The sequence below is a fragment of the Apostichopus japonicus genome, chromosome 14 (genome assembly GCF_037975245.1).
Source record: "Apostichopus japonicus isolate 1M-3 chromosome 14, ASM3797524v1, whole genome shotgun sequence".
NCBI lineage: Eukaryota > Metazoa > Echinodermata > Holothuroidea > Aspidochirotida > Stichopodidae > Apostichopus > Apostichopus japonicus.
Window position 1 is genome coordinate 21,653,887 of NC_092574.1, and position 25,098 is coordinate 21,678,984.

Here is a 25,098-nt window from a genome sequence, read left to right on the forward strand (position 1 = left end):
ATATATATAATATATGCGATCACCCTAACCATAGTAGGCTATGGCCGCTGATTGTATGTCCAGAGGTTCGAAACCTTTAAGTAAGGTCGTAGTTCCACTGTAGGCGGTTGTCACCCGTATCGAACAATACTAGTTCTGTTTGGTGACATATCTGCCTTATTCAAGAGATCAAACATGATTCTAACCAACTCGAAATCATTTGTGATTCCTAAAGCCGGATCTCGAAAGAGATATTTTGAAGTTTGAACAGATTTTTGTTAATGAAATGGAGGTAAACGACAAAGGCAAATGAATACATATATAATTGTAATCGTAATGAGTTGGAAAATCCAGAACAGTGGAACAACTTCCAGCCACTAACAGAATTCGAACCCGGGCCTCCCGCACGCAAGGAAATGCAGGGTTTTCTAATTTTTCGGGAAAACTCTTGTTGCATAAAACGATTATAGCCCCATCACTTAATATTGTATGGTTCTTCGTTTATTTCTATGGTAGCGCTAATTTTCTCTACTGTGTCGCAAACCGATTCTTCCTTACGTTGTACACACATGTTCCAATGTTAAGGGACACAACTCAATTTCTCACTTTTATACTACCAACCTTAGCGGCAAACAGTTTTTTCATCATTAAAACAGTAAATGACATCACGAATTGAAATACTAGTGATACAAATCCAAGTACTAAATATTTAAACCAAGTTAATGTAGTATATTAGGCCTATTTCTTAGTTTGGAAGGGGTGGCCCTCGCGAAAAAACGTTCATCAAACAAATGATGAAAAGACGAAGTCAACTAAGTTCAGTCCTCTCTAACTCTATGTCTCTACTTTCACCAATGATGAACAAACATTCTCATTACAGAGGAAAAATAGCAGTCTCTGACCACCAACCAAGTAACCTTGCTACTCTGCCCGAAGAACCTTAGTCTTGGTCAAGACGTTCGATCTATATACAGGTGACAAACGCCTTCAGTGGAAATACGACCTTCCTTACCGGTTTCGAACCTCTGGACATACAATCAGCGTCCATAGCCTAGTGGTTAGGATGTCCGCATATAAAGCGGGAGGCCCGGGTTCGAATCCCGGTGGAGGCTGGAAGTTTTTTCACTGTTCTAAATTTTCCAACTCATTATGGTTTCATATATATATGTATATATATATATATATATATATATATATATATATATATATATATATATATATATATATATATAATAATTATACGACTTATAATGCGCACACACCACTCAAAGAATGTTCATGGAGCAATTGACAATTAGAAATGATACAAATAATACAAAATAATACAAACCAATGACAGAAGAAAAACTTAATGGTTCAAGATTATATAAAAGCTTTCGTCATTCTGTGGGATTTGATGCTCTTCTTAAAGTTAGAGAGAGTAGATGCTTGTCTGATTTTTAAGGGAAGTTGGTTCCATAAGCGAGGGGCAGAAACAATAAATAACCTACCCCCCCCCCCCAAGAATGTTTGGACTTAATTTCAGATAATAAAACTTGATAGCTGGATCTTAGATTACGAGAGGGGACATAAATATGTAATAAGTCAGAAATATACATTGGACCATGTCCTTTAAGTGATTTATAAACAATAAGGAGAATTTTATACATAATACGATGTTTTACAGGTAGCCAGTGCAGGTTTTTTAAGACAGGGTGGATATGACAATGCTTATGAGAATGAGTTACAATACGCGCAGCTGAGTTCTGGATTAATTGGAGTCTATGAATCTGTTCTTGTGGAAGACCGAGAAGTAAGGAATTGCCCATATCCAACCTTGAAGTGATAAAAGAATGTACAATTTGTTCAGTTGCCTTATCATTTAAATATTTTCGTAATTTGTAGATGCCTCTCAGATGAAATGCAGCAGAACTTGTTATTTTGGAAATGTGGCGTTTCATAGACATACTGGAATAAAAAATTACACCAAGATTACGCGCATGAGTGGAAGGGCGAACCTGAACATTACCAATTGATATGCATGGGATATTAATTTTAGCAATCTGATGACAAGAACCAAAAAGCAAAAACTCAGTTTTTTCTTCATTAAGCTTCAAAAAATTACGTCTCATCCACAAACGGATATCACTGGTGCAACTTTCAAGGCATCTGATGGCTTTTACACTCTTATCTTGAGAAGGACTGAAATCAATGTAAATCTGGGTATCGTCTGCATGACCGTGATAAGAAATATTGTGCTTCATCAAAATTCTACGAATTGGAAGTGTATAAATAGGGAACCACTGGGGTCCAAGGACTGAACCCTGTGGAACTGAGTATTCCATGTATACAGGATTGGATAATTTATCCCCAATACAAACAATTGAGGTCGCCTGTTTAAATATGAGTTGCACCACTCCAGAGCAACAGCATCTATCCCCACGAAACTATTCAAACGCGAAAGCAGAATTTCATGGTCCACAGTGTCGAATGCGGCACTCAAATCTAAAAGGACCATAGCCACTATTCTACCATTATCCATTTCAGAAAGTATATCGCTGCTTACTCGAAGTAGAGCAGTCTCAATACCATGATTAGCCCTATAAGCAGATTGAAATGGATCATAGACATCATTGGTATTCATATGATCAGTAATGCGACTAGATATAATGCGTTGAATAGTTTTCCCCAAGAATTTTAGGTTTGCCATGCACTGGTCTGTAATTCTTAAAACTTTCTTTATTTAAGCCATCTTTCTTAAGAAGTGGCCGAATATGTGCAACCTTAAGGCTATCAGGAAGAACACCTTGTTGAATGGACAATATATATATATATATATATATATATATATATATATATATATATATACTATTTCTATATATATATATATACACATATATATCTATATATATCATATATACATATATTTATTTATATATATATGTATATATATATATATATATATATATATATATATATATATATATATTTATATATGTGCGTGTGTGTGTATATATCGTCGAGTTATAACACCAACTAATGGAGCCCTTCCCAAACCTGCTTGTCAGAGGAATTAACTTTAAGGGCATTGAAGACTCGCCCCAAACCTCGTGCGGCCATCTGAGAAAGTTAACTTTCCATTGCTTGCAAGTGAAGTTTTCTTCTTGTCACTACAAAATGCAGACAATACAGTAATGAAACGTGATACCTTGTTATCATTTATCTAGACCTGAGATGTCCATCGCTGCTATATACACTGTGTTGTGGGTATTGACCGTAGCTGCATGTACTGACTGTGCACTATAGTGTCTAATTACCGACGGTAGCAAGCTGTGTGTATTTCCTGGGATCGATGGTGGTGTCTAACACTTCTGTTACACCTCATTCGAAACTAGGTGAGATTACCGGCATGAGACGTTTGTGCGCGAGTCTTCACACCCTTTAAACGAACCTGGTTTTGACAGCCTAGTTCGAAAGTATGGAACGCGGAAAGGGTCTACGTGAGGCGCCGTCCACTCAGAGATGGTCGTTCATTCAGAGAAGCTGCTCAAATGCAAACAGCCGCCCACGTAGAAATCGCCGTTTAACGTCAGACGCCGTCCACTAAGAGATGGTCGTTGATATACAGACCGTCTACTCAGAGATCGCTCCGCAAACACAGCCGACCTATCAGGAGCCGTCCATTCAAAAATGGTCTTGACTTAGAAACAGGCGCCACTGATAAATAGTCGTGATTCGGAAATCGTCCATTCAGAGATCGTTCACTCAGAGATGGATGCCCAGAGACAGTCCTCTCAGAGATGGATGCTCACAGATCGTCTATTTGAGTGACAGACAAACTTGTATATTATATCGTGGGCGGGGCGTGAACTTTTCAATCACAGAGTCGAGTTGCGTCGACCACTCGCACTCGACACTCATACTCGTTCATTGAATTTTAAAGTAAGTCATATATATTGCTTTAAGTTGAGCACCCTTGATAAACACTCGAAAAACAAAGGAACGGGCACATGGTTTGCTTCAAGTGTGCGCCCTTGAAAAACATCTGAAACAACAGGAAAGATATAAGTGTTAGTGTTACTATATAAAGTAAACGCCCTTGATAAATGGCACTGGAACAGTGAGGAATTGAGCCATATATATGTCTTTAAGTTGAGCACCCTTGATAGATACTCCACGAGAAAAGGATGACATATATGTACATAGTTATGAAGTGATTTTCATTTCCTTTTAAAATCAACTGTTTTTGATACCAAAAATATTACAAAATTCAACTGCTGTTTCCGAGTGACAGTGACATGTTCATTAAATTTATTCGACTGAAACCGAGTCAAACATATAATAAATGGATTCAACAAAATGAAATCAATATCTTTTCCCGCTATGATTTATCATGTAAGTTGACTATTTTACTACTGACAGCACTCATAAGCCATCGTGACCAGTTGAAGGTTGCTAAGCTCCTTTCAATGTGAAACGCTTCTCGACATTTTTTATATTTTATTTTTGGGGGTAACATCATATTTATCTGAAGAATTATAATCACCTTATTTCAACGTCGTTATTCAAAAACTACAGTAGAGTCGCGAAAAGGGAGGGGAGGTGTGGGCGTAGGCGTTACTCGTGAGGGTTGAGGGGACTGAGGGGACCTGGATTGATGGCTTCAATGGCGTCCGTCTTGATCTATGTATATCATTTGAGAGACATAATATATATCACCCACCACCAAAAGACCCGACAAACTCCAATCCTACCCTCTCCCCCACGGACTCCCAACCCCACCCAAGCGCTTGATCCCACTCCCTACACTACTCCCAATACCTCTCTCCACCCTACTTCCAGATTTTGTTGAAAAAAGTTATCTTATGTAATAATCAACAATGGTGCTCGAATTCTTATCCGCACAGATCCCCCACCACACCGACAGTCCCCCACCCCCCCCCCCATCCGTCTTTCACACACTTATATAAAGAACAGTTGTATATAGGCCTACCTTGGTGGAGGGAGGTGTGTAGCTTTATGTCCCCTGAAAACTTCCATTGGTTGTATAAACTATAGAAAATGGAACAAAACCTAATTAAAATTAATTTATTTCCCGTCAATCTGACATGATCTGTGTAACTTTATAGAGCTACCTCATGGACAATATTGGCAGAAACACTTTCATTGATAACATTTCTGTTACTGTGGGAAAGATGTAAACAATATTTTCATTACTACCCTACCAGTGTAACTCACAAAAACAACATTGCTTGTAATGTACAGCTTTATATGCTCGTTACTATGAGAGGGAAGGGGGAGGGGAGGTGGAGGGGTGTGGTGCATTCCGCAACCTGAAAAAATCAGTCAAGTTTGACGTAGAGTGGAGTGCAAGCAGACAGTGAACGGGACAGGGGAGGGGGGGGGCCATTTTGAAGTACCAACATCGCACCTGTTTATACTACATATCCGAGGCAAAATTAGGGGGGAAGAAAAGGGGGAAATCCCTTACATTGGAGTCGACTTTAACGACCTCATCCTATTTAAAATGCTGCATCCGCCCCTGTTTCTCTTCAAAAAAAAAGAAGACGCCACCTTATATAAACATAAGAATATTTGAATTTCTCATATATATTCTAGTGGTCAATTTTGCGAATTTCCAAAAAAAAGAAGAAAAAAAAGACTAGGTCAATACACCGTGAATGGACTCTCCCTGTATTGATCACACCACGGCAGTTTTAAAATTTAAAATGTAAAATCTCTGTTTGTTTTTTATATTAGCGGGATACCGTTGCTCTGTAACAGGGAACATAGTAATTCCAATTAGTGGTATCGAAGACACATCCGGGATAAAGGGAATTTTTGGCGACAAAGTAAACAGACCAGAGACAGCAAATTAATCGTTACTTGGAAACGTACAACAACGCAGAGAAAGTTATTATAATTATTCTAAGAGATATTTGCACGAAAAAAAAAAAAAACACAACTGAGATAAACCTGATGAGATGGAGATGTTGTAAAAAAAGCTTTGGGTTTTGTGCATCTTTGGAAAGAGAGTATGGGACAAGATTGAGGAATGAGAACGTGGGAAATATTACCTGTCTCTTCAGATGGCATAGTATCATCAGTGAAGTAACACTAACGAGGATGAGAAACTATCACAGGAACTATATTTTGCATTTTGAAGAAAACTATCTGCGTAAATTTGTTTTCACAAATTGGATTTTATTGACTAAATTAATTTACACTTTTTGCTCATTTGTGAAAGTAAAGTATTGGATCACGGCATAGTTAATTCAAGACATTTTAGGAGTTTTGTTCACGAGATAAGCAACACCAAAAAAATTGCGTGAGTTTTGGCATCTTCTCTATAGGATGATAATCGTCTGGAACGAGGAAATTTCGACGTTATCTATAGACTGTCTTCCAAACTTGGATGTATTAGATAAGAACACATTTCTATTTTTTTCCCTTCAGTTTTTATTGTTTGATGAATTGTTTCAAGTGATCTGCTTTTCCAGATTCGTTGTGCACCCTGAAAACGATTGAAAACCGTTGCAATTGAATAATTTATGGAAGAAACGTCTGGAAAACTTAAAGCTAGTATTTTACATGGAGCCGATACTATAAGTTTTCTCATATCGGACGTGGTGTGACGACAATATTTGTTCTTTGTTTTATTCACATGAACATTGATCGCCTAAGAGGAGCAGCTCCTGCAAACGAAGTGAAACTTAAACAGAAGACTTCGGGAATTGAACGTCACAAAATAACCTCTGTTTAGCAACAATATCTATATCAAATCTATGTAAATATCTTATATTTATTCTACTATATATTTTATTAATATTTCGTTTATTTGTATGAGAACGCAATATCAAGATGCAACATCTAAAGCCGAACGACGCTGCTCTGGAAGCGAGAGACAAACTCAATGAAACTACGAATCGTAGTCTCAATACCCAGTCGTTCGATCGTGCATGGCAGCGAGTTTACGGAACAAAGGAGTATCGTCCCTCTTGGATAGGGAGTTTACCTACACCAAGACCCCGCCCTACTAACAAGTCACACGGAGAGAAACCGATACTCCGAGTGAATGACGAACCGTTACTCGATAACACCGATGAAGTAATTGCCAAATTTCCTAAAGAAGATCGACAAAAGGTCAAGGAATTTTATGATCTTCAAGTTCAATGTATACCGACAGAGCATCGCAGTAAGAGGATTCAGGAACCACTCCTCCTTAATGGTAAGGTCGTTCCCAGAGAGAGAGAACTCGGAAAATGGCGGGAAATGATCGAATTGGAAGAGGTGGACGGTGTTACAGGAGAACCGATGTACAATCGGGTTGTCAAGGCAACCAACGTTCCAAATTGGATGAATAGTAACAGTTATTGGCGAGCCAATAACAAAAATGACACTTTCGAACGTATGGATCAGACTATTTCACCCAGCACTTCAGGAAAAATTCGAGAAAAACAAGTTATCCATACGGCAAAATATGATTTGGTCGGAAAATACGAAAACAAGATAGCACCACTAAATTTGAAGTTAGAAGGGAAAAAAGAATTGCCGAGCAAACGCGAATTGAAGAAATGGGGTGACCAACTAGAGATACCGCAAAAGCTAGAAATGGAAGATTATATTTCAGATTTAGATTCTAATGAGGAGCTAAACAGAGGAAGTATGTCAGAAAAGAGAAGAAAATTTAACTCAGTGTTGAAACAAGCTGATGTTCCTGGCTTTTTCTCTCACAATAATTACTGGAAATAGATTACAATCTTTCAGATGTTTAGACCTAGTTCATATCTGAAATTTCTTAGATGATTCGTCTTTAAAGTTTAAATGTAGGCGGCCAGTCATGCCATTAGCCTGCACGGGTGTCATAGTACGATATATACATATACAGTTATGCATATAAAGAAATGTCTCTCACGCTGAAAAAAAAAGTATTCTCATATACCAACCAGAGACATTTAAATTAAGTCATTATGCCTTCACTAAGAGTTAAAGTCTTTAAACGTGATATAAGAACTCATTGCTAATGGCGGCGTCTCAAGAGGGGGGGGGGGGGGGGCAGGGGCGCTGATTTGTGTAGCCTACACCTTCAAATCTTTCAGATATTAAGGCTTCGTCTAGATGGTGTCCATTCTGCAGTTCATTTAATCTTTGTAACAATTTGTCACATGAGCACTGTAGGTTCCGGGTGTACATGCATGCTTACCCCGTGCAACAACTCGAAATCATAACTGTAGCTATACACTTTGCTGTCCACTCGTGCATAATTTCATTGCCAGGTCGTAAATCTATCATTTTAATAAATAACTTTTTTTGCATATAAGTGTCATTATATTTTATACTATAATAGTAAACCGGTATATTATAGGACGTAGCATTTGTTTTTGTATCCCATAGATCCATGTATGATTTATTAGTGTAGCCTTTGTTTTTTATTTTATTTTAGGGAACTTGTATAACCCATTAACAGACTTGCCAACCGACTTTACCTGGATTCTCACTCTATACATTGCCAATTTCCTTGTCCAGTATAACCTTATACTCATAACCTTAAGACTTCATGATTTGTCCCTCCTAAGTTTGGCTGACAAAAAATATCGAGTGTATTTGTGGGGTGGGGGAGGGTGGGGGGTTCTGTCATTTTTGCGAAACCATGAATTTTGGAATAAATTACCTCTTGAAACCATGCAAGTTGGCCCCAAATATCAGTACATTTAAGAAAAAACTTATAGCTAGGGATTTTGATAACATTTCTTAATTTCTATAAGAGTTTTATTTGTGTTTCTATGTTGGTTCTTCATATTTCTTTGTGCGCCTCGAGCACCAGTCAGCAGAGTGGAAGAAAGCGTATTATGAACCTTTATATTATTATTATTATTCTTTAATAATGTCTCCAGGCATTGTTTTACCGGTGTTGGAAACGTGGAGAAACAGTCCACGGAAATAATTGTATGAAATGCTGATGCCATTGTATTCTACAGGACCAACGTCAGGATTCAAACCACAACTGTTTTTCTTTAAAAGCATTTTTTCACAAAGTTAAGTTATTTTCGTTTCTATTGTTAACGTTGGGTTCTTTTTACCCCCCCCCCCCCCCAAAAAAAAAAAAACCCATTTAGATTTTTGACACAGTAAAAAGTTACCGAATCTTCCCTAGTTTTGCGTTTAATCTCCCTACATTTTGGGGATGGAAATACACTTTTTGTGGGAGGCATGTTGGAAGATCTTCATAATATTCAACCCTATAAGATATATTAAAGATCTAAACTTCTGCCGTAGTATAGGGAAATGCGTGGAACATTGTGTTGTAAGACTCATGGGGTATCAATATATACATATTATATATATATATATATACATATATATATATATATTTATATATATATATATATATTTATATATATATAATATCTATATATATTATATATATATATATAGTGTAATACAAATAAGTTCAAAGAGTTACATAGTAGTGAGTTGTTGCATCCAGTTAGTATTTTAATACTTTCTATATTAAACTATTGACATTTCTTGTAATATACATTTCCCCATACAATGGCTTAGCCAATCCCCCCTCAAAAAAATGGTGAGGAGAGGGGGGGGGTGAGGTGGAGTATTGCAAAGACTTTTGGTATAATGGAGATCACAGTAGAAGTGCACGGTACATTATGAGCGTTTGGTTTAGAGGTACTTTGTCAGGAAGCTCCTTTATGCCTTCTCCACACCCCTCCTTCCGTCCCCACCCCCTCCTCATCGACATGATAGACAACCTGCGGCTGGGTCAATATATTATTATACTCATATGAAGTCAAAGCATCTTGCATTTTAATATCAAAATGAAGAACATGACTTTGATAGACTTCCTGTTAACCTCAGCTATTAAGTTTACTTTGCACATTACATATTAAGTAAGAAACAATGGAAATAAGTACTATGCTCTCATAGAAAAATTATTGAATTATTTGATAATTCAAAAAAAAAAATGAAAAAGAAAGGATAAGTTTTCATATTTTCTTCTTGCAGAAGAATGTCATAACTTGCAATGACAGATCAAGACAAATACAAAAAAAACACCCTCGTTTTTGTTGGGGAAAAAGTCATGAAAATCAGAACATTGACATATTTCTCCTAATGCTTCTTCCACAGAAGATCACCAGCATCGCAGACTGTTTCTTTTGCAAACAATTTTAATATGGAACGCCATTCATGTAATCTCCAAGGAATAAATGTTTTTATATTAGAGTCAGGCAAGAGATTAGTAAAATTAATCACAGTTACTCAATAGATTTGAGTTTCAAATGTTTTGGTCATTTAAGAATGGCAAAAACAACATTGGCACATTTTTACCAAAGTTAACAGATTGGATAAGTTTGAGAGTGGTCTGCATTTTAGCAAGAAACGATGAAAATAAGTGCTATGCACTTTTAGAAAATCACTTGAAAAACAAAGAGCAGATAGTTCAAGTGGATAAATTTTGGACAACTTTCTTTTGAAGAAGAATGTTATAATTGGAAATGCATGCCCACCCCCACCCCTCATTCTTTGGGATAAGGTGGCTATGGTGCAGTCATAACGGCCAGATGGACCACCCCAGCATCCCCCAACTCCCCTTTTGCACCACTATTGAAGACAGCATTGTGTGAGCACCTTCATCATGGAATGACGATCAAATCATCTCCAAGTTTCATGTTTTTATGGTTTTTGTCTGGCAAAGATTGGCACATTTTATCAGTTACTCAATAGATTTGACTTGCAAAGACAACCCAATTCCTCCCCCCCCCCTGTAAAAAAATTCTTAGCAAACTAAGGTGCCTTAATAGGGACAAAGGAAAAAAATAAGTGTCCACAAATCTCAAAATTTTGACTTTTTATCTCAAACTTTTGACATTTTAAGTCAAAATTTCGACTCTGGTCTCAATTTTTTTCCCTCTCCTTTGTCCCTATTAAGTCCCCGTAGCAAACAGCTGGGCTGTGTCCCAAACAACATGTTCAACTTCAGCTCCATTGCCTCGATAACATCATTCACTCTGTTGTTGCCATATGCATTCATAAAAAATATAACTTTGCAGGAATTTTACATCTTCATGACACAAAGTGCTATGTGGATGTGGTTTGATTTGACCTGACAGGAGGCCAAAAACAAAAACAAAAAATTGAAAAAGTAAAAAAAAATACCAGCAATTTTGAATGAACAGTAAACTTCAGCCACGGAAAATATTCATTTAATGATTAATGGCTGACAACAGTCCTGTAATAATGAGTCGACTTCAGGTCGAGACTACATCACCTAAAATGAATCTGACATATTGTCTGAAAGTGGAAAATGTTCTTGGAAATTGCTTTCAATTACAATGTGAAGGACTGATTTCTGTGTAAACAAAAGTTTGTTAATGTGATGAACAATACTGAAGGGTGAAGGGCATATTGTAACTACAGCTTACTATACAAGAAAAGAACCCTGTTTAAACTAAGCATAAAAGATAATATATATTTCAGATTATTATCTATATATTCCATATTTCTACGTTCTCTAGTTACATCCCTAAATGTTAAGATATATTTATAGCATCAAATCTACTTTAATGCCACATAGCTTCTCTCTTGCAAAACTTTAATAAAAATAAAAATATCTGTTTTATTATATTTTTTATTATCTTTGTCAGCTGCTGATACAACCTTGTAGAACAAAGGGATATTGCTTTTTTTTCTTTGGAAGTAGTATAGAAAGCTAAGCACACTCTGTATCTCTTTGGTTGCTGTGAAATCAAAAATAATTTTTACATTTTTAAGCAGTTTAATGGGTTTGTTTGAAATTTTCCCAACAATTTTATCAGACTTACCTACTACTACCTGATATAACATCAGTTTTCAATCAAACGATTACAAGATAAAATTGTAACCCAAGCAATAATCAAATCACTATTCTGTTTTTGTCATTGAGGATGTCTTCAATTCAAGGGTGCATCCAACAAAACAGACCTACCTTTACTCATATAGCAATTATCAATAGTATAACATAGATATCAAAATCCACTGACTCATCTTTGGTTTGGTCTTAATATGGAAGTGACCCTCCACCAGGTGTGACACCACACATACCACCCCCCCCCCTACAACCCCAATTAAATACAAGGGGTGCTCAGCCACCACTGAAAGACAAAATGTACACAAAAAAGTCCTAGTGTACAGTACATCAATATATAGGATCAATATATAAAAAGCAGAAAATTCTTTATCGTTTCAAAATTTGCATAAACATAGCATCTGTGCATGGGCCAGGAGACCTTACACCCCTTCCCCAGGATGACATAAGAAGTCAGCCTCCCTGTAACATAAATTTTGTAAATTTGGTCCTTGCCTTCAATTATCTTTATTAATTCATTGCTATACTTCTAGACATACTAGTCACACTTGCATACTAGCATAGTTGCCTTTACTTGTAGGCACTCTCATGGACTGGATCTCGTACTTGAGGCATTCTGTAAATCTAGTATGTGTTCTAGTGCATGACTCAGTATTTGTACTCCTGCTTGTAGCTTTGTACTCATATTTGTAGTCATACCAATGGGAAGTTAACTTGTATTCATGTTGTTGTACTCCTGCTTGTAGCTTTGTACTCATATTTGTAGTCATACCAATGGGAAATTGACTTGTATTCATGTTGTTGTACTCCTGCTTGTAGCTTTGTACTCATATTTGTAGTCATACCAATGGGAAGTTAACTTGTACTCATGTTGTTGTACTCCTGCTTGTAGCTTTGTACTCATATTTGTAGTCATACCAATGGGAAATTGACTTGTATTCATGTTGTTGTACTCCTGCTTGTAGCTTTGTACTCATATTTGTAGTCATACCAATGGGAAATTAACTTGTACTTATGTTGTTGTACTCCTGCTTATAGCTTTGTACTCATATTTGTAAGCATACCAATGGGAAATTGACTTGTATTGAGGTTGTTGTACTTACAGCTTTGTACTCATATTTGTAGTCATACCAATGGGAAGTTAAATTGTACTCATGTCGTTGTACTTACAGCCTAGTAGTCATATTCATGCCAATGGTAAGTTAACTTGTACTCATACTCATGTTTTTGGACATGCAGATAGTATATTAAGTTAATTTTAATTACTTAAGGAATTGACCAATAGGGATCTCCAGCCATCCCTAAATCAACTGAGGGCAATGTTCATGAAAGTGCTAAACTGTTATCTGTTTGAAAAAGTGTACTGCAATTCATTTCATGTAACTGTCTCTTAAGACCTTTGAACAACTGTCGTTGATATTGGCACTATGTAAATGTTTTCTGATTGATTGATTGATTCATATCAGTCCTATCTAGTTCCGCAAAACTTGACAGGCCGCAGTCTCTGAAATCACTAAAAATTCCTTTAAATGAAGAATATCTGCAGACACTTCCTGGGCCAACTGACTGCACATTCCCTAATGCACACAAAGTGTGACATATTCAAGCTAACATATGGTTTCTACCACTCCTTAAGTAGTATGTTTTACCAACAAAATGCTGTTTGTTTGTTTGGCAGCTTTACACACGTCTCCTAAACTATACTGAAGTCATAAATGGGAATCCTAGTTGATCACTAGTGGTATATATATACAATTTCATTGTATCAAAGCCTCTGAAATATATTGGACTTTCACAGTCTGCAAATTCCTACTTTCAAGATCACTATTGGTATATGTAACCATTCATTCATAATTATACTTCATCCATAATTAATGAAGAGGATACATTTTTGAAACATATTTTCACAACTCTCTCACATGGACTGAGTGAGATATACAAAATTTTTGGTGATCATATAAAAACTGTACATTAGGGCTGATATAACAGAACCCTTGGTGGAAATGTTGAAGATCCCCATTACGAAATTTATCATCCTTTTCAATGGTCACAATTTTGGTCGAGTGTCAAGAAAAAGAAAAGGCAACAAAGTTGACGGAAAATTATTGAAGTAAATATTTGGCAAGCATATCGCACTACAGCTCACAAAACACACCCTCAAGGGTGAGTTAAATAATGGAGTATTTAGTTTGATAGTAAAACACATTAATGTGAAGTAAGCTTTCACAGACCTGAAACAAAACCATACATTATGAGCCATCCTGTAAGTACAACTGCAAAATATTTTCATGAAATTCTCAAAGCTTTTGTCTATGGTCCCTTTTAGTAATCGTTGACGATATTTTGGATAGCTACAAATGTACCCAGCCCCATCCCAACGAAGCCTATTGTGAATATCACGATGTTTTTGACGAGGCGAATCACGTGCCATCCTCTGTAACCGTCTCGACAACGAACAATTTCTTCAAAGAGGGGCGGTAATATGATAGCGAGGGCGCTGCTGGAGAAAGCTCCGATTAATGTGATGACGTTGGCCAACTGTGGGATGCTGACAGCTAGGACCACTGAAAAGAAAGAGAAAAAGAGAAATGTCAGGAATTAAATATTAATATTAATATTTTCTTTTCATTTATTTATTTCTTGAGGAGTAGATATGAGTATGATCTTCCCCAAGGCCCCCCCCCCCTTCACCCCTCATTAGGAACAGAAATAGAGAAGAAATGGGAGAAAATTGGGATATTTTGAAGGTGGTGCCCAGGGAGGCAAGTATTTGTAAACATACAAATCAGTATCAAATTAGCAATGCATAGGAAACCAAGTGACGACTACGGAAAAATGCACACGCAAGCGTGCTCATAATTGTCCAAATTGTAGCTTGTTTTTTATCAAAATTTATATATTTGTAAACAATTCAATTGTGAAAATATAAAGGAAATCCGATTATGATACACCACAAGGCCCAACAAGCTGTTTTCAACACTTTAAAATTTAGGTCAAAAGGTCAATACAAACAGTTAAAATTCCCTACGACTTTTTAGATTGGACGTTATAATGGCAAGACGTAAACTATCTTGAGTTTAAACAAAGGATCCTTAATGAACATTTACAAAGAAGGTGTTAATGGAATGTCATAAATGGGCAACAATTGCAGCAAAGAAAGAAACCACAGAAACAGATTATTGAATGTTACATTGAAATATGTTCAACATTCAATGAAACGCCCGACACCCTTACTACCATGAAGGATAAGTGATATAACTAGGCACAGTGCAACTTACGCGTTAAGAACACCAGGCTAGCCCGGAAAACGTAATTTCCGACATCATGGTATCGCTCCGGCAGTCTTTTCTTTAAGAACGGCCAAATGAGGTAGGCTGGCACATAAAACTGTACTGCATAGGTGACAAATATGGCTGCCACAAACATGAGCTTCACTACCTCATAGAATCTGTTCAAATATTTAAAAAAAAACTGTTAAACAAACGGCTTATCTATTGCAAACCAAGCCTATATGTAGGTAATTATGTATAAGTGAGGGCGACTGACGTTTCCATCTTAGCACGACCTTCTTCGGAAGGTTACTGGCCTCTGAAGATCCTGTTAGGAAAGAAATATTGGGCCCTCTGACTTAAATATTTAACTATAGTTTAATAGGATTTGATCAAGTGGTGTGGACATGTACATTAAATGATGGTGTGGTTATATAAACCAAGAATTTGTGGCTATATACACATCACATTTTTTTCACACGTTTGACCCTTTCGTAATTTCAAGTGTCCTTGGACCTCTACTGGAACAAACATGACTTCATAAGAAAGTGATTGAAAATGTGCATAGTATAAAAAAAATATGAGGTACATCCCTCTTCACATTTAGCGACTATTATATTAAAAAGGTCTTCAAATTTTTCCTAACCTCGATATCTATTATTATGGAGAACAAAAATTGGAAAAAAACCTAGAAATAAAATTTCTTCACAAGGTGCAAAATCTAAAACCATCTTCTGTCATAATTATCATATAAAAATTTCTCAATTTGGTGGGGAATAACGTCTTCCCGTAGACCCCTCCCCCAGGCCGCAACATCCGCCGCTGGAGGGTTGCCAAGGTGATGTAGATGAAAATTGGGGGCCAACAAGTCAGGCGTTAGTCTATGATGATCCCTACCTAACTATTTTCTGCGAGGTGCTAAACAGAAGCATGGAAAGCAACTTCTGATAAAACATTCATTATCATTCACAAAAAAAAGGAAAAAAAGACATAACGTAAGGAATGAATTTCGCCAAAAAAAAAAAAAAACCTTTTTGTAGTTATACACTACTTTGCTTGTTCATTAAAAACAAAAAATTGGAGAAGTTAAGACAGTTAACAAAGAAGACTTACAGTCCATCTGGAAGGGCCAACGTGATCGTTTCTGCAACGGCATTACCAAAAGTGAAATAACCGAGGAATCCCATGGACGTGTAGAGCATGGTTACCAGGACCATACCAAGTATGAGAACAAATGTAAAATCGTCCGGAGACTTCATTTTGATCTCCAGTGGAAGGATCTATGATGAACCAAAGGCATATTTAATAACACACAAGTTACTACTAGTTTATAGCACAAATCATAATTAGAAAATCACAAAAATTATTTAAAGAGAGAGTTGTATGTTAGGTCTTTTATGTAAAAAAAAAAAAAAAAAATCTGAATTTTAGACAGAAACCAATAATCTTGAGACATCCCTGCACTATCTGGATTTCTGTTCTAGATTTATAATCTTGATGATTAAAAATAAACAATTGGAATTAATTCTTCACAAACAAAAGATAAAATAAGAATAAGTGAAATACCAAATGAAATCAAGAACAGAAAATTCTGACTTGGGAATCATAAATGAAATTCAACGTCACATTTTAGTCAGAAATCCATTCCCTGCCACTTCACATGTTGCATTGAATTACACTCGGATGTGATTGCTTGTATGAACCACGGTCTGGAAGTTACTCTGGTTTCTGACTGACACCAATCCCCCCTCTCTTTCCCCTCTCTTTCCCCTCTCCAACTAACAGGTGGTTATAAGGCATCACAACCAACTAAAGATTGGCTAGCTACATTGGTAGGGCACAAGACCCTCCAACCCGACCCCTCAAAAAAAGACAACCAAAAAAAGCGAAAGTTTTTACTCCGTTTGTTAAAGATGAAACCATAATTCTCATTTAAATTGTCTCATTCAACCCTCAGTATTCTGGAATACCTTGCAGAGGCAAAATTATATTATTTGAAATAACTGTTAGACAAGATTAATTTCTTTTAAACAAGAAAAAAGAATACATTATGATTTTATTTACTTACAACTCCAATCCCTTCAAACGCATAGATGGCAGATCCAAAGAAATATGGATAGTTGGTCGTCAGATTAGTTTGAACCAGGACGTAGGTTCGAGGGTCTTTGTGTATAAGCTTCACTATAAAGAACTGTAATGGGTAAAACAATAGCAATAAAAGATTAACATTTCATAGAACTTCAACTTAATAAAACAAACACACAAGCCCATTGTGCACACACTCTATCTACATCACTATGTGAAAACCACATTTTGGATAGTATGTTTTGTTATTTTTTATTTCAAGAGAAAAACACAGGAGTACTTACCCCATAAATAATGAAAATTCCTACGATAGTCAGGGCGATGGCAAGTATAGATAACGGTGCCAACTCATCAAGGTTTTTTATAAAACAGATGAGCATGACTGGAACGAACAACATCAGAATGAAAATTTTTGTGTCTGGAACGCCATGTGTGTAATATTCTTGGTAAATCTAGGAAGAACACAAAAAATTGATTTCTGTTAATGGTTGCCTTAAAAGCTTGCTTAGAAACTTGACCAAACTGTACTTGAAGACCTAAATGAGAGGTCTCAAACATGATGTAAAAATACCTTACATTACCCCACCCCCCCCACCCCCCTAACATCCTCCAAACAAACAACTTTGCCAAATCAAAGCAATACACACTACTTAAACCTACTTTGTAAATCGTAAGCGGAATGACTGCTGGTGTGAGCAATTTGAACGCAACTCACATTACATAGCAACGGCATGAGAGGTTTCCATGGCAACAGAGAGGAGGGTACAAATCTTGGGATTTGCTTTTCATTAAACTGAAGACACGACTTTTTGACCACCCTGAGTTGATATTGCTCAAGTCAATGACACATATGCATTAGTTTAACATTCCTCAACTCTGGCATGCTTTTTCAATATTAATTCCTCATTTTTTATCATTTACCAAGAGTTCCCTTATATAACACAATCATTGGAACTCAGGCTCAACATATACAGGTGTAGCAATCAGTCTGGCTCAACACATCCACTGTGGCAACCACTGGTGCTCAACAAATGTGCGTGTAGCAATCTCACTCGATATGAGATCTTGTAGGAACCTGTCTTATGCAAACATATGCTATTGGAGCAACCAGTTTTATTCAACATACACTGCTATGGCAACCATTCTTGCTCAACTGAAGTTGCCATAACAACCAGTCTAGCTAAACAAGTACCCGCTATGGCAACCACTCTTTCTCAGCATACGCTGCTATAACAACCAGTGTGGCTCAACAAATGCCGTGGTAACCATTCTTGCTAAACAGATGCAGGTGTAGTAACCGGCGTGACTCACCTGTTGTATATTCTCAGCCATAAATATGAAATAGATGCAACAGAAACCAAGCTGAGTGATCATAAGGAATGTGTTGACTACAAATCTGGAAGGAAAAAAAACAAAAAAAAACACACAAACGTAAGTCTAAGATATTATTTACGTGGACACCATGGTGAGAATCAGAAGAGTTGGGTGTTTGTAGACTTTCAGAAACTACCCGTCTGCAAAAGTCAGAATGCGCAGTTACATTTAGGTTAACAGAGGGTACAGAGAGGTAAGTAACAAATTAAATATATTGCATCTGCATTTTCCAGAGCTTCCTTCTAAATGGTCACTGAAAGATAAACCACGATAACCAATTGTACAAAGGCTTTGCATCACATGAGGGCATTATACTCCAGAAAAGACTACAAGAGATGAAATAATGCGGTCCTAATCACCCCAAAAGATGCAATACTCAATCGTTAACTAACAGCATGCAATGGTGAATATCCTCACGCTAAAAGGAGAGTCATTTCATATAAAGATCTCATCCGCCCTTATCAGCCAACAAGAGCCCTACGGTCTGCTGGTCAGAGTCGTCTGGAGGTGCCGATCACCAAGACAAACAGCTATGGGAACAGAGCATTTTGGGTGGCTAGGCCACGCCTCTGGAATGAGCTGCCAGCTGAACTCAGAACTGTTTCTAGTCTTACAACATTCAAGCCAAAGCTGAAAACCTACCTTTTTAGACAGCATTACTGCAATATATAAACTGTGTATTCAACTCTATTCATGTGCAGTACTCCAACACACTCAAACGTGCCTGCTTTTTTTCTTCATACTCATCTATATTGTATTTTATTCTGCAGTTTTACTACATATTATGTGTCATATACTTTTTTACTGTTACATAGCGTTTTAGAGCACTTTAGTGGATTTTACGCTTTATAAAATAAATTATTATTATTATTATTATTATTATAACGTTCAAACGTTTGAGTCCCTCATGGCTGTCTCAAGAAAGAAAAGCTGCAGCGGCTGCAGGGGCTACGCAGCCTGGTGCAAGAGCCTGCAGCTTTCTAAGGACACTACTTTTGAGATTTGACACAATGACTGACAGGTTTATGTGGAATATTCATACACTTTTGTGGAAGAAGTAACATATTCATGTATTTTTCCAATGAATATCCATAAAGTTCACTAAATTAATTTTTCACATAACTAACACCTTTAAAGGGACATCTTATCACCAATTAAGGATCAATTTTTCTATAAGAAAAAAAATTGTAATCGAAAATGATTGGGTTCCATTTCAAGTCATCTACTTTGGCTGACTTTGCTGCACCAAACAAAATATTTTTTCAATTTGTAAATATTAACCGAATCACTAACAAGAGAAGTTATAAATTTTTACCTGCCGATATATCCGTATCCGTGGAAACACTGTATTCCACCATGATCCATAGATAGTCCGGCAACATCTGCATAGTCCAGTTTCTCTTTTCCTAGCCTGAAGTTGAAGAAACAGGTTCCAAAACATAGTTGCTATGATACTCTTAACTTCCATAGACCGGCTGTTTCGAGTTGGTTTTGAATACTTTTCCTACGCTATTCAATACTGAAATCCACTAGAAATATAGGATATAAGGCTGACCAATCATTATCAAGTGATCAGACATAATCCAAACACTTTGCATAATTTGGGAAACTCTGGGACCCAGGCAGGGTAAAGTGCCACTTGTGGTTTAAATGCCTCTGGGCTATCCTCTGTAAACTTTTAAATTTATTTTACAATGTTCTACTTTCAATCAGATGTTGCTGAAAACAATGTGTTCAATATTATGTTGTTGAAACTTTAAATACAATGAACATTGACAGCTAACTCTGAAAACATTTCCATTTGTATCAAGTTTCAAGAACAAATCAACACCTACAGTGATTTACTCCAGGGAAAGTGTGTATAATAATGTCAAAATAGGTCCCATCCAATCAAACCATATCTTTGAGTTAAAGACAAGACACTAAAGATTAGATTTCCAACTATCGGTGTGGAATATTTTTCCTATCCATATACTGTAGGCGGTCTACCATGAGACTATCCCTTTAATGCAGATGTAGTGTTTGATAATTTAATCGTAGCAGGGCAAAGTCATTTTTAGTTGTAAACCGAAAAATGTACCGATGATCAATACGAACACTGTTGGGAAGATCTGCAGGTGGATCATATAGGCCTACCACTATTTATCTTTTTTTTTGGTATCTCCAAAGTGATGGGGCGTGATACCAAATTTATCACGTTACCTATTTGAGGGTTTTAATTGAAAAGCAATTGTTCTGAATCTGATGTAGGCAACTAGTTTGGCTAATTCCAAAAGCAACTCTTGGTAGTCCAAAACATATAATAGTTGGCTATGCCAATGTATATCAGATATGAAAAGGGGGAGAAAAGGGATAATTCCAGAGCTGGAAGGCTGACTCACTGACGACAAAGACGCTTGGCTGTTTTGACGAGTTGGTACATGCAGGATATACAGATAACGGACATCGCAATCAGGCTCAGAGGTCCTAACTGTACATGGAAGGGACAGAAAGAGCACCTTAAATATATATGTGAAGGTCAACATTGAATGTTATTTTCAGAATGATTATAATATATTCTATACAGTCAACTATATGACAGTGGTAAATAGGTAGTGTTAAAACCTTTCTAATGTTTTCTCTAAGCTGTGCATTTTTGCATACATACACATCCATGTTGCAAACGGACAGAAAAAGAAAATTCAAAATTTTTACGACAGCTTGTCACGCCAAGAAACAATAAAAATTGTTTTTCCCTTCTGGTCCGTACAGCGACAAATATTTGGCTACTGGCATTTGTTTCACAGTCAATGTAGTACTGTTGTGAAGCTGTTGGGCATCTAAATCACTTTAAATTTCTAGTCAAAGTGGCTGTCAGGGTTTAGGTTTGCATATATAGTATATACAATTATGAAGTTTGTTATAAATATATATTTTGGGAAGAGGGGTGAAAAGAATTGCACAGTGCTCATAAGATATTTTTGTAAACTTTGACTGTAAAGAGCTTTAGAGAAACATTGGGTAACACAGCCTTGGATTTCCCCAGAAATTTCCCCCGACTCGTCCTACTTACTTATTAATGATTGTTTAATAATTTTAACCTCTTGTTCTCACTCATCGATCAGGTTTACTGCCCGACTATATAATTTTTGTTATTGATTCATATCGCAAGTGTGCCAAATGAGTATTGTAAACAGCAGACTTCAGACTGTAAAATTAATTTTACAGTGGGGCAATCAAAGTGATACTTAATTTCATTTTCACTTTTACATAGAGTTGAGACAAGACAGTGAATGACTATATGGTACATAGAGGATTTTACAAAGATTTCGATTTTCAACAGAACAGAGGTTCCGCTACCCAAAATGCCCTCTCCTCCCCTGTGAATCATTCCCTCAGTGTGATCTATGTAAACTGGTCGATAAACACAGTTGAAAACACCTCATTCTATTTAACTGTGTAGTGTAGTATTGTATTACCTGTAATCATAGTAGTCATAGACAGTTGTACGCTATAGTACATTTAGTTCAGAAACAAATTAAAATTAGGCTTGAAACCATGAATCTACCTACAGCTTCTACAATAACTTCCTGTCAGGAGCAGTGCCATTACACCCCAAAATTGGTTCACTACACCACACCCCTTCCACCACCAAAGTAATTTTTCCCCGGGCTGGAAATCACTGGGTAAGGTAAATACTTTGTTTTTGAGGACTGACCCTTTTCATAGCAAATTTCATTAGGGAAACAGAAAGTTTGGGGGGAGGGGATGGAAGGAAGGGGGGGATAGGTGGTGTCCTATCATTGTGCAGCATTTAAGTGATCAATGTGCATACTTTGTGAAGTTATACATCACTTTATATCATGAAAGGTAGCTGAACACATTAAACATACCAGTAGTCCTGCATGCTGCACAGCGTACGGTAGTCCAAGGAGACCAGTTCCAATATTGGCTTTCATAAGGTTCATCAAAGATTGTAAATTTCTTGGTAAATTAAAATAAAAAGTAAAATCAAACAGATGATAAATGATGTTGCCAAATTAACATATTGTAGTAACTATCCTTTGCTTATTATAAAGTTTCATCTCGCAATAGCATTGTTGAAAGATTATAATAAGAAGAGTCGTCAAAATCAATTCTCTCATTTTCCCGGCAAAACGGGGAATTACTGGACGGAGGGAAGGATTTAAGGCTCATGGTGGGGGGGCCCCCAGAGGCGATGAGGGGGACATGTGTGAAATAAGTACAGGACCATTTTCTTGGATTATTTAGCATCCATACCACACTTCTAATCAAGGCATGGTTCAGGTTCGAAGACCGAGTTCCAAATACAGAAACGTCTAAGATATTTATATATATAGTACTATACTATATAGTATGACTATTGTGTATCACATTTATCTTTATAGGTCAGGATAAACAAGGGCTTTCTTCTGTAATGCCAGCAGAGGATGCCTGTGGAGTAAAGTGGATTCCTCTAGCATTCCCATCAACCTCTACGAAGCCTCTATCTATCAAATCAAAGTTGGCCTTCCGACTACTCCACTGCAGTCCTGTGGGGATCTTTAGATAAAATTCATAATGGTGTTCACTGCCTTTGTCTTCTACATGTTCGACTTCTATAGCTTTATATTCAAAATATAAGGAAAATTCCTTTCTTGTCACACCTTTTGTTTATGTTTGTAGTAGTATGAGAGCTTTGTCTTTGTGAACCCTTCAGATTGTTGGGCATTCTGGGAAGTATTTAGTGCTATATAAATATTGCATTATTATTATAATTATGTTTAGTTGACTTGAAACTCTGTGTTTTGGAAAATGGAACTGCAGCGACTTACGTGCATTGATGTTCAACGATAACTGCAACCTCTTTATTCTGTATGTCTCCATCTCCTTGGTGAGGATTGCCAGCCGGTGGACGGACAAGGGGTTCCTTCTCAGAGTCACTGTCTCTTGATGACATTTCTGAAATTTTCTTTCCTCATCTTAAATATCCCATTCATAACAAAAGAGACAAGAAAAGTAAAGAAAAAAAGAAAAAAAAATATAGATATATACAAAGTCTGTTTAAAGTGTCTCTTTCGAGATCTGGCTTTAGGAATCAAAAATGATTTTGAGTCGGTTGGCATCATGTTTGATCCCTAGAGTAAGGCAATATATACAATCAGCGTCCATAGCCTAGTGGTTAGGGTGTCTGCATATATGGTGGGAGGCCCAGGTTCAAATCCCGGTGGAGGCTGGAAGTTTTCTCATTGTCCTGGATTTTCAACTCATTACAATTTCAAATAAATATATTTATTAAAGACGTAATTCATCATTGTGAATGAAAAATTAACTTTACATGCCCCAATGTCTTCCAGATCCACTTTTCATTCAAAGATCACATTTGTGTTTATCAATAATAACTGTTGACCAAAACTATATACACATACATAAAACTTATGCTGCTCCTAAAGGAACATTAATCTTGCAAATATATTTTTAGACAATTGGCAAATCCCAATTATCCCAGTTTTAAAACTGGAATGTGTGCAGCATTTCTTTTTGCCACAGTATGGTATATTACTAATCCATAGTTCAAGAACAATGTGTTACCTGAAAACATGTATGATCTGTTTTACTTTAGGCCACCAAACTTGTAGTACCAGACAGTCTGAGCTTGTTAAATATATGAAAACTGCAAAGGATGACTGCTGCAGTTGCACATTTGGTGCTTTAGGTTAACCAAGAGATAAAACATCAGCTTCAGTTCGGGTGTGCAAGTCCTCTTTTCAAATGAACAATGGGTGCCCAAATGGAATACACAGTATACACTCAAAAAATGGTAGCACATTTTGAGAAATGATTAGGCAACAATACCTCTGAAATTATTCATTCTTAAAGAATAGTTGTTTAATCGAGACTATGCATAACATTAAATTATTTATGTATTTTTATTCTGCGACACTGATCCTGTATTTTGCCTCACACTGGATTTGGGTCAAATTTTCTGGTAACACTACCTTCATGCTACGCGATTCCGTCATGATATCGCTGAACTAGGCCTTCGCAAGTAATTAGTGTTAGGGACGTTTCCCCATAAAGGCTATAATGCCACTTATGTCTAGATGAATGGACTACTTCAGCCTTTAACCTGTCTGCATCCTATAGACTGTTGGGATATCCTCCTCTAGAAAATATACCGCCATCGTATCGAAAATTCCATGAATTCTTAAAGAAAAACTTAAAACTTGCTAAATTTTTGCCCAACCTGTGTATCATAAACCTTTTGCGAAATCCAGGTCCGGGAGGGAATCTTCACAACAGAATGAATGAGAATGCGCGACACGGTAGCACTAAGTAACACTAACAAGTCCGTCATCTGATTACACTGTCACGAGATTGAACATGGGATAGAACTTGGGTGGCAAGTTATAACTGTAGTTTTGGTCAAGTTCTACTTTTCAATATAAGCCGATCCGAAAGCCCATAACAAATAATGATGATATTTGTCATTACAACTTACGAATGGTTAATTTCACATTGAAAGAGAATTGTCTGTTACTGAAAATGATTTATCCAATGCTACAAAATAAA

At 36.7% G+C, this 25,098-nt stretch overlaps 2 protein-coding genes across 4 annotated transcripts; one reads left to right on the top strand and one right to left on the bottom strand.

The window, feature by feature from the left end:
- Positions 1 to 5,955: 5,955 nt before the first annotated feature.
- Positions 5,956 to 10,738, top strand: LOC139979864 (uncharacterized). The gene has a single exon (XM_071991033.1). The coding sequence runs from the start codon at positions 6,820 to 6,822 to the stop codon at positions 7,708 to 7,710; it is 891 nt and encodes a 296-aa protein (XP_071847134.1). The 5' UTR covers positions 5,956 to 6,819; the 3' UTR covers positions 7,711 to 10,738.
- Positions 9,429 to 24,997, bottom strand: LOC139979863 (proton-coupled amino acid transporter 1-like). 3 transcript variants are annotated; one of them, XM_071991030.1, is made up of 11 exons: positions 24,773 to 24,997; positions 23,361 to 23,507; positions 22,419 to 22,509; positions 20,928 to 21,016; positions 19,862 to 19,957; positions 18,484 to 18,568; positions 17,457 to 17,624; positions 17,156 to 17,278; positions 16,201 to 16,367; positions 15,097 to 15,266; positions 9,429 to 14,382 (listed from the first exon to the last, which is right to left on the bottom strand). In XM_071991030.1, exons 2-11 carry the CDS (start codon positions 23,483 to 23,485, stop codon positions 14,141 to 14,143), a joined length of 1,356 nt encoding a protein of 451 aa, XP_071847131.1. In that variant the 5' UTR covers positions 23,486 to 23,507; positions 24,773 to 24,997; the 3' UTR covers positions 9,429 to 14,140. The 3 variants fall into 3 exon arrangements, with proteins under 3 accessions (XP_071847131.1, XP_071847133.1, XP_071847132.1); XM_071991032.1 differs by lacking the exon at positions 24,773 to 24,997 and adding an exon at positions 24,525 to 24,760; XM_071991031.1 differs by lacking the exon at positions 24,773 to 24,997 and adding an exon at positions 24,118 to 24,501.
- Positions 24,998 to 25,098: the final 101 nt, after the last annotated feature.

Bases quoted from the DNA above. Each gene is read 5' to 3' on its own strand.
- LOC139979864 (XM_071991033.1), top strand. From the start codon at position 6,820: ATGCAACATCTAAAGCCGAACGACGCTGCTCTGGAAGCGAGAGACAAA.
- LOC139979863 (XM_071991030.1), bottom strand. From the start codon at position 23,485: ATGTCATCAAGAGACAGTGACTCTGAGAAGGAACCCCTTGTCCGTCCA. The intron at 17,279-17,456 runs GTAAGTACTCCT...TACCCATTACAG, and splicing joins GAATTTTCATTATTTATGGG to TTCTTTATAGTGAAGCTTAT. The intron at 15,267-16,200 runs GTAAGTCTTCTT...ATATTTGAACAG, and splicing joins TTGGCCCTTCCAGATGGACT to ATTCTATGAGGTAGTGAAGC.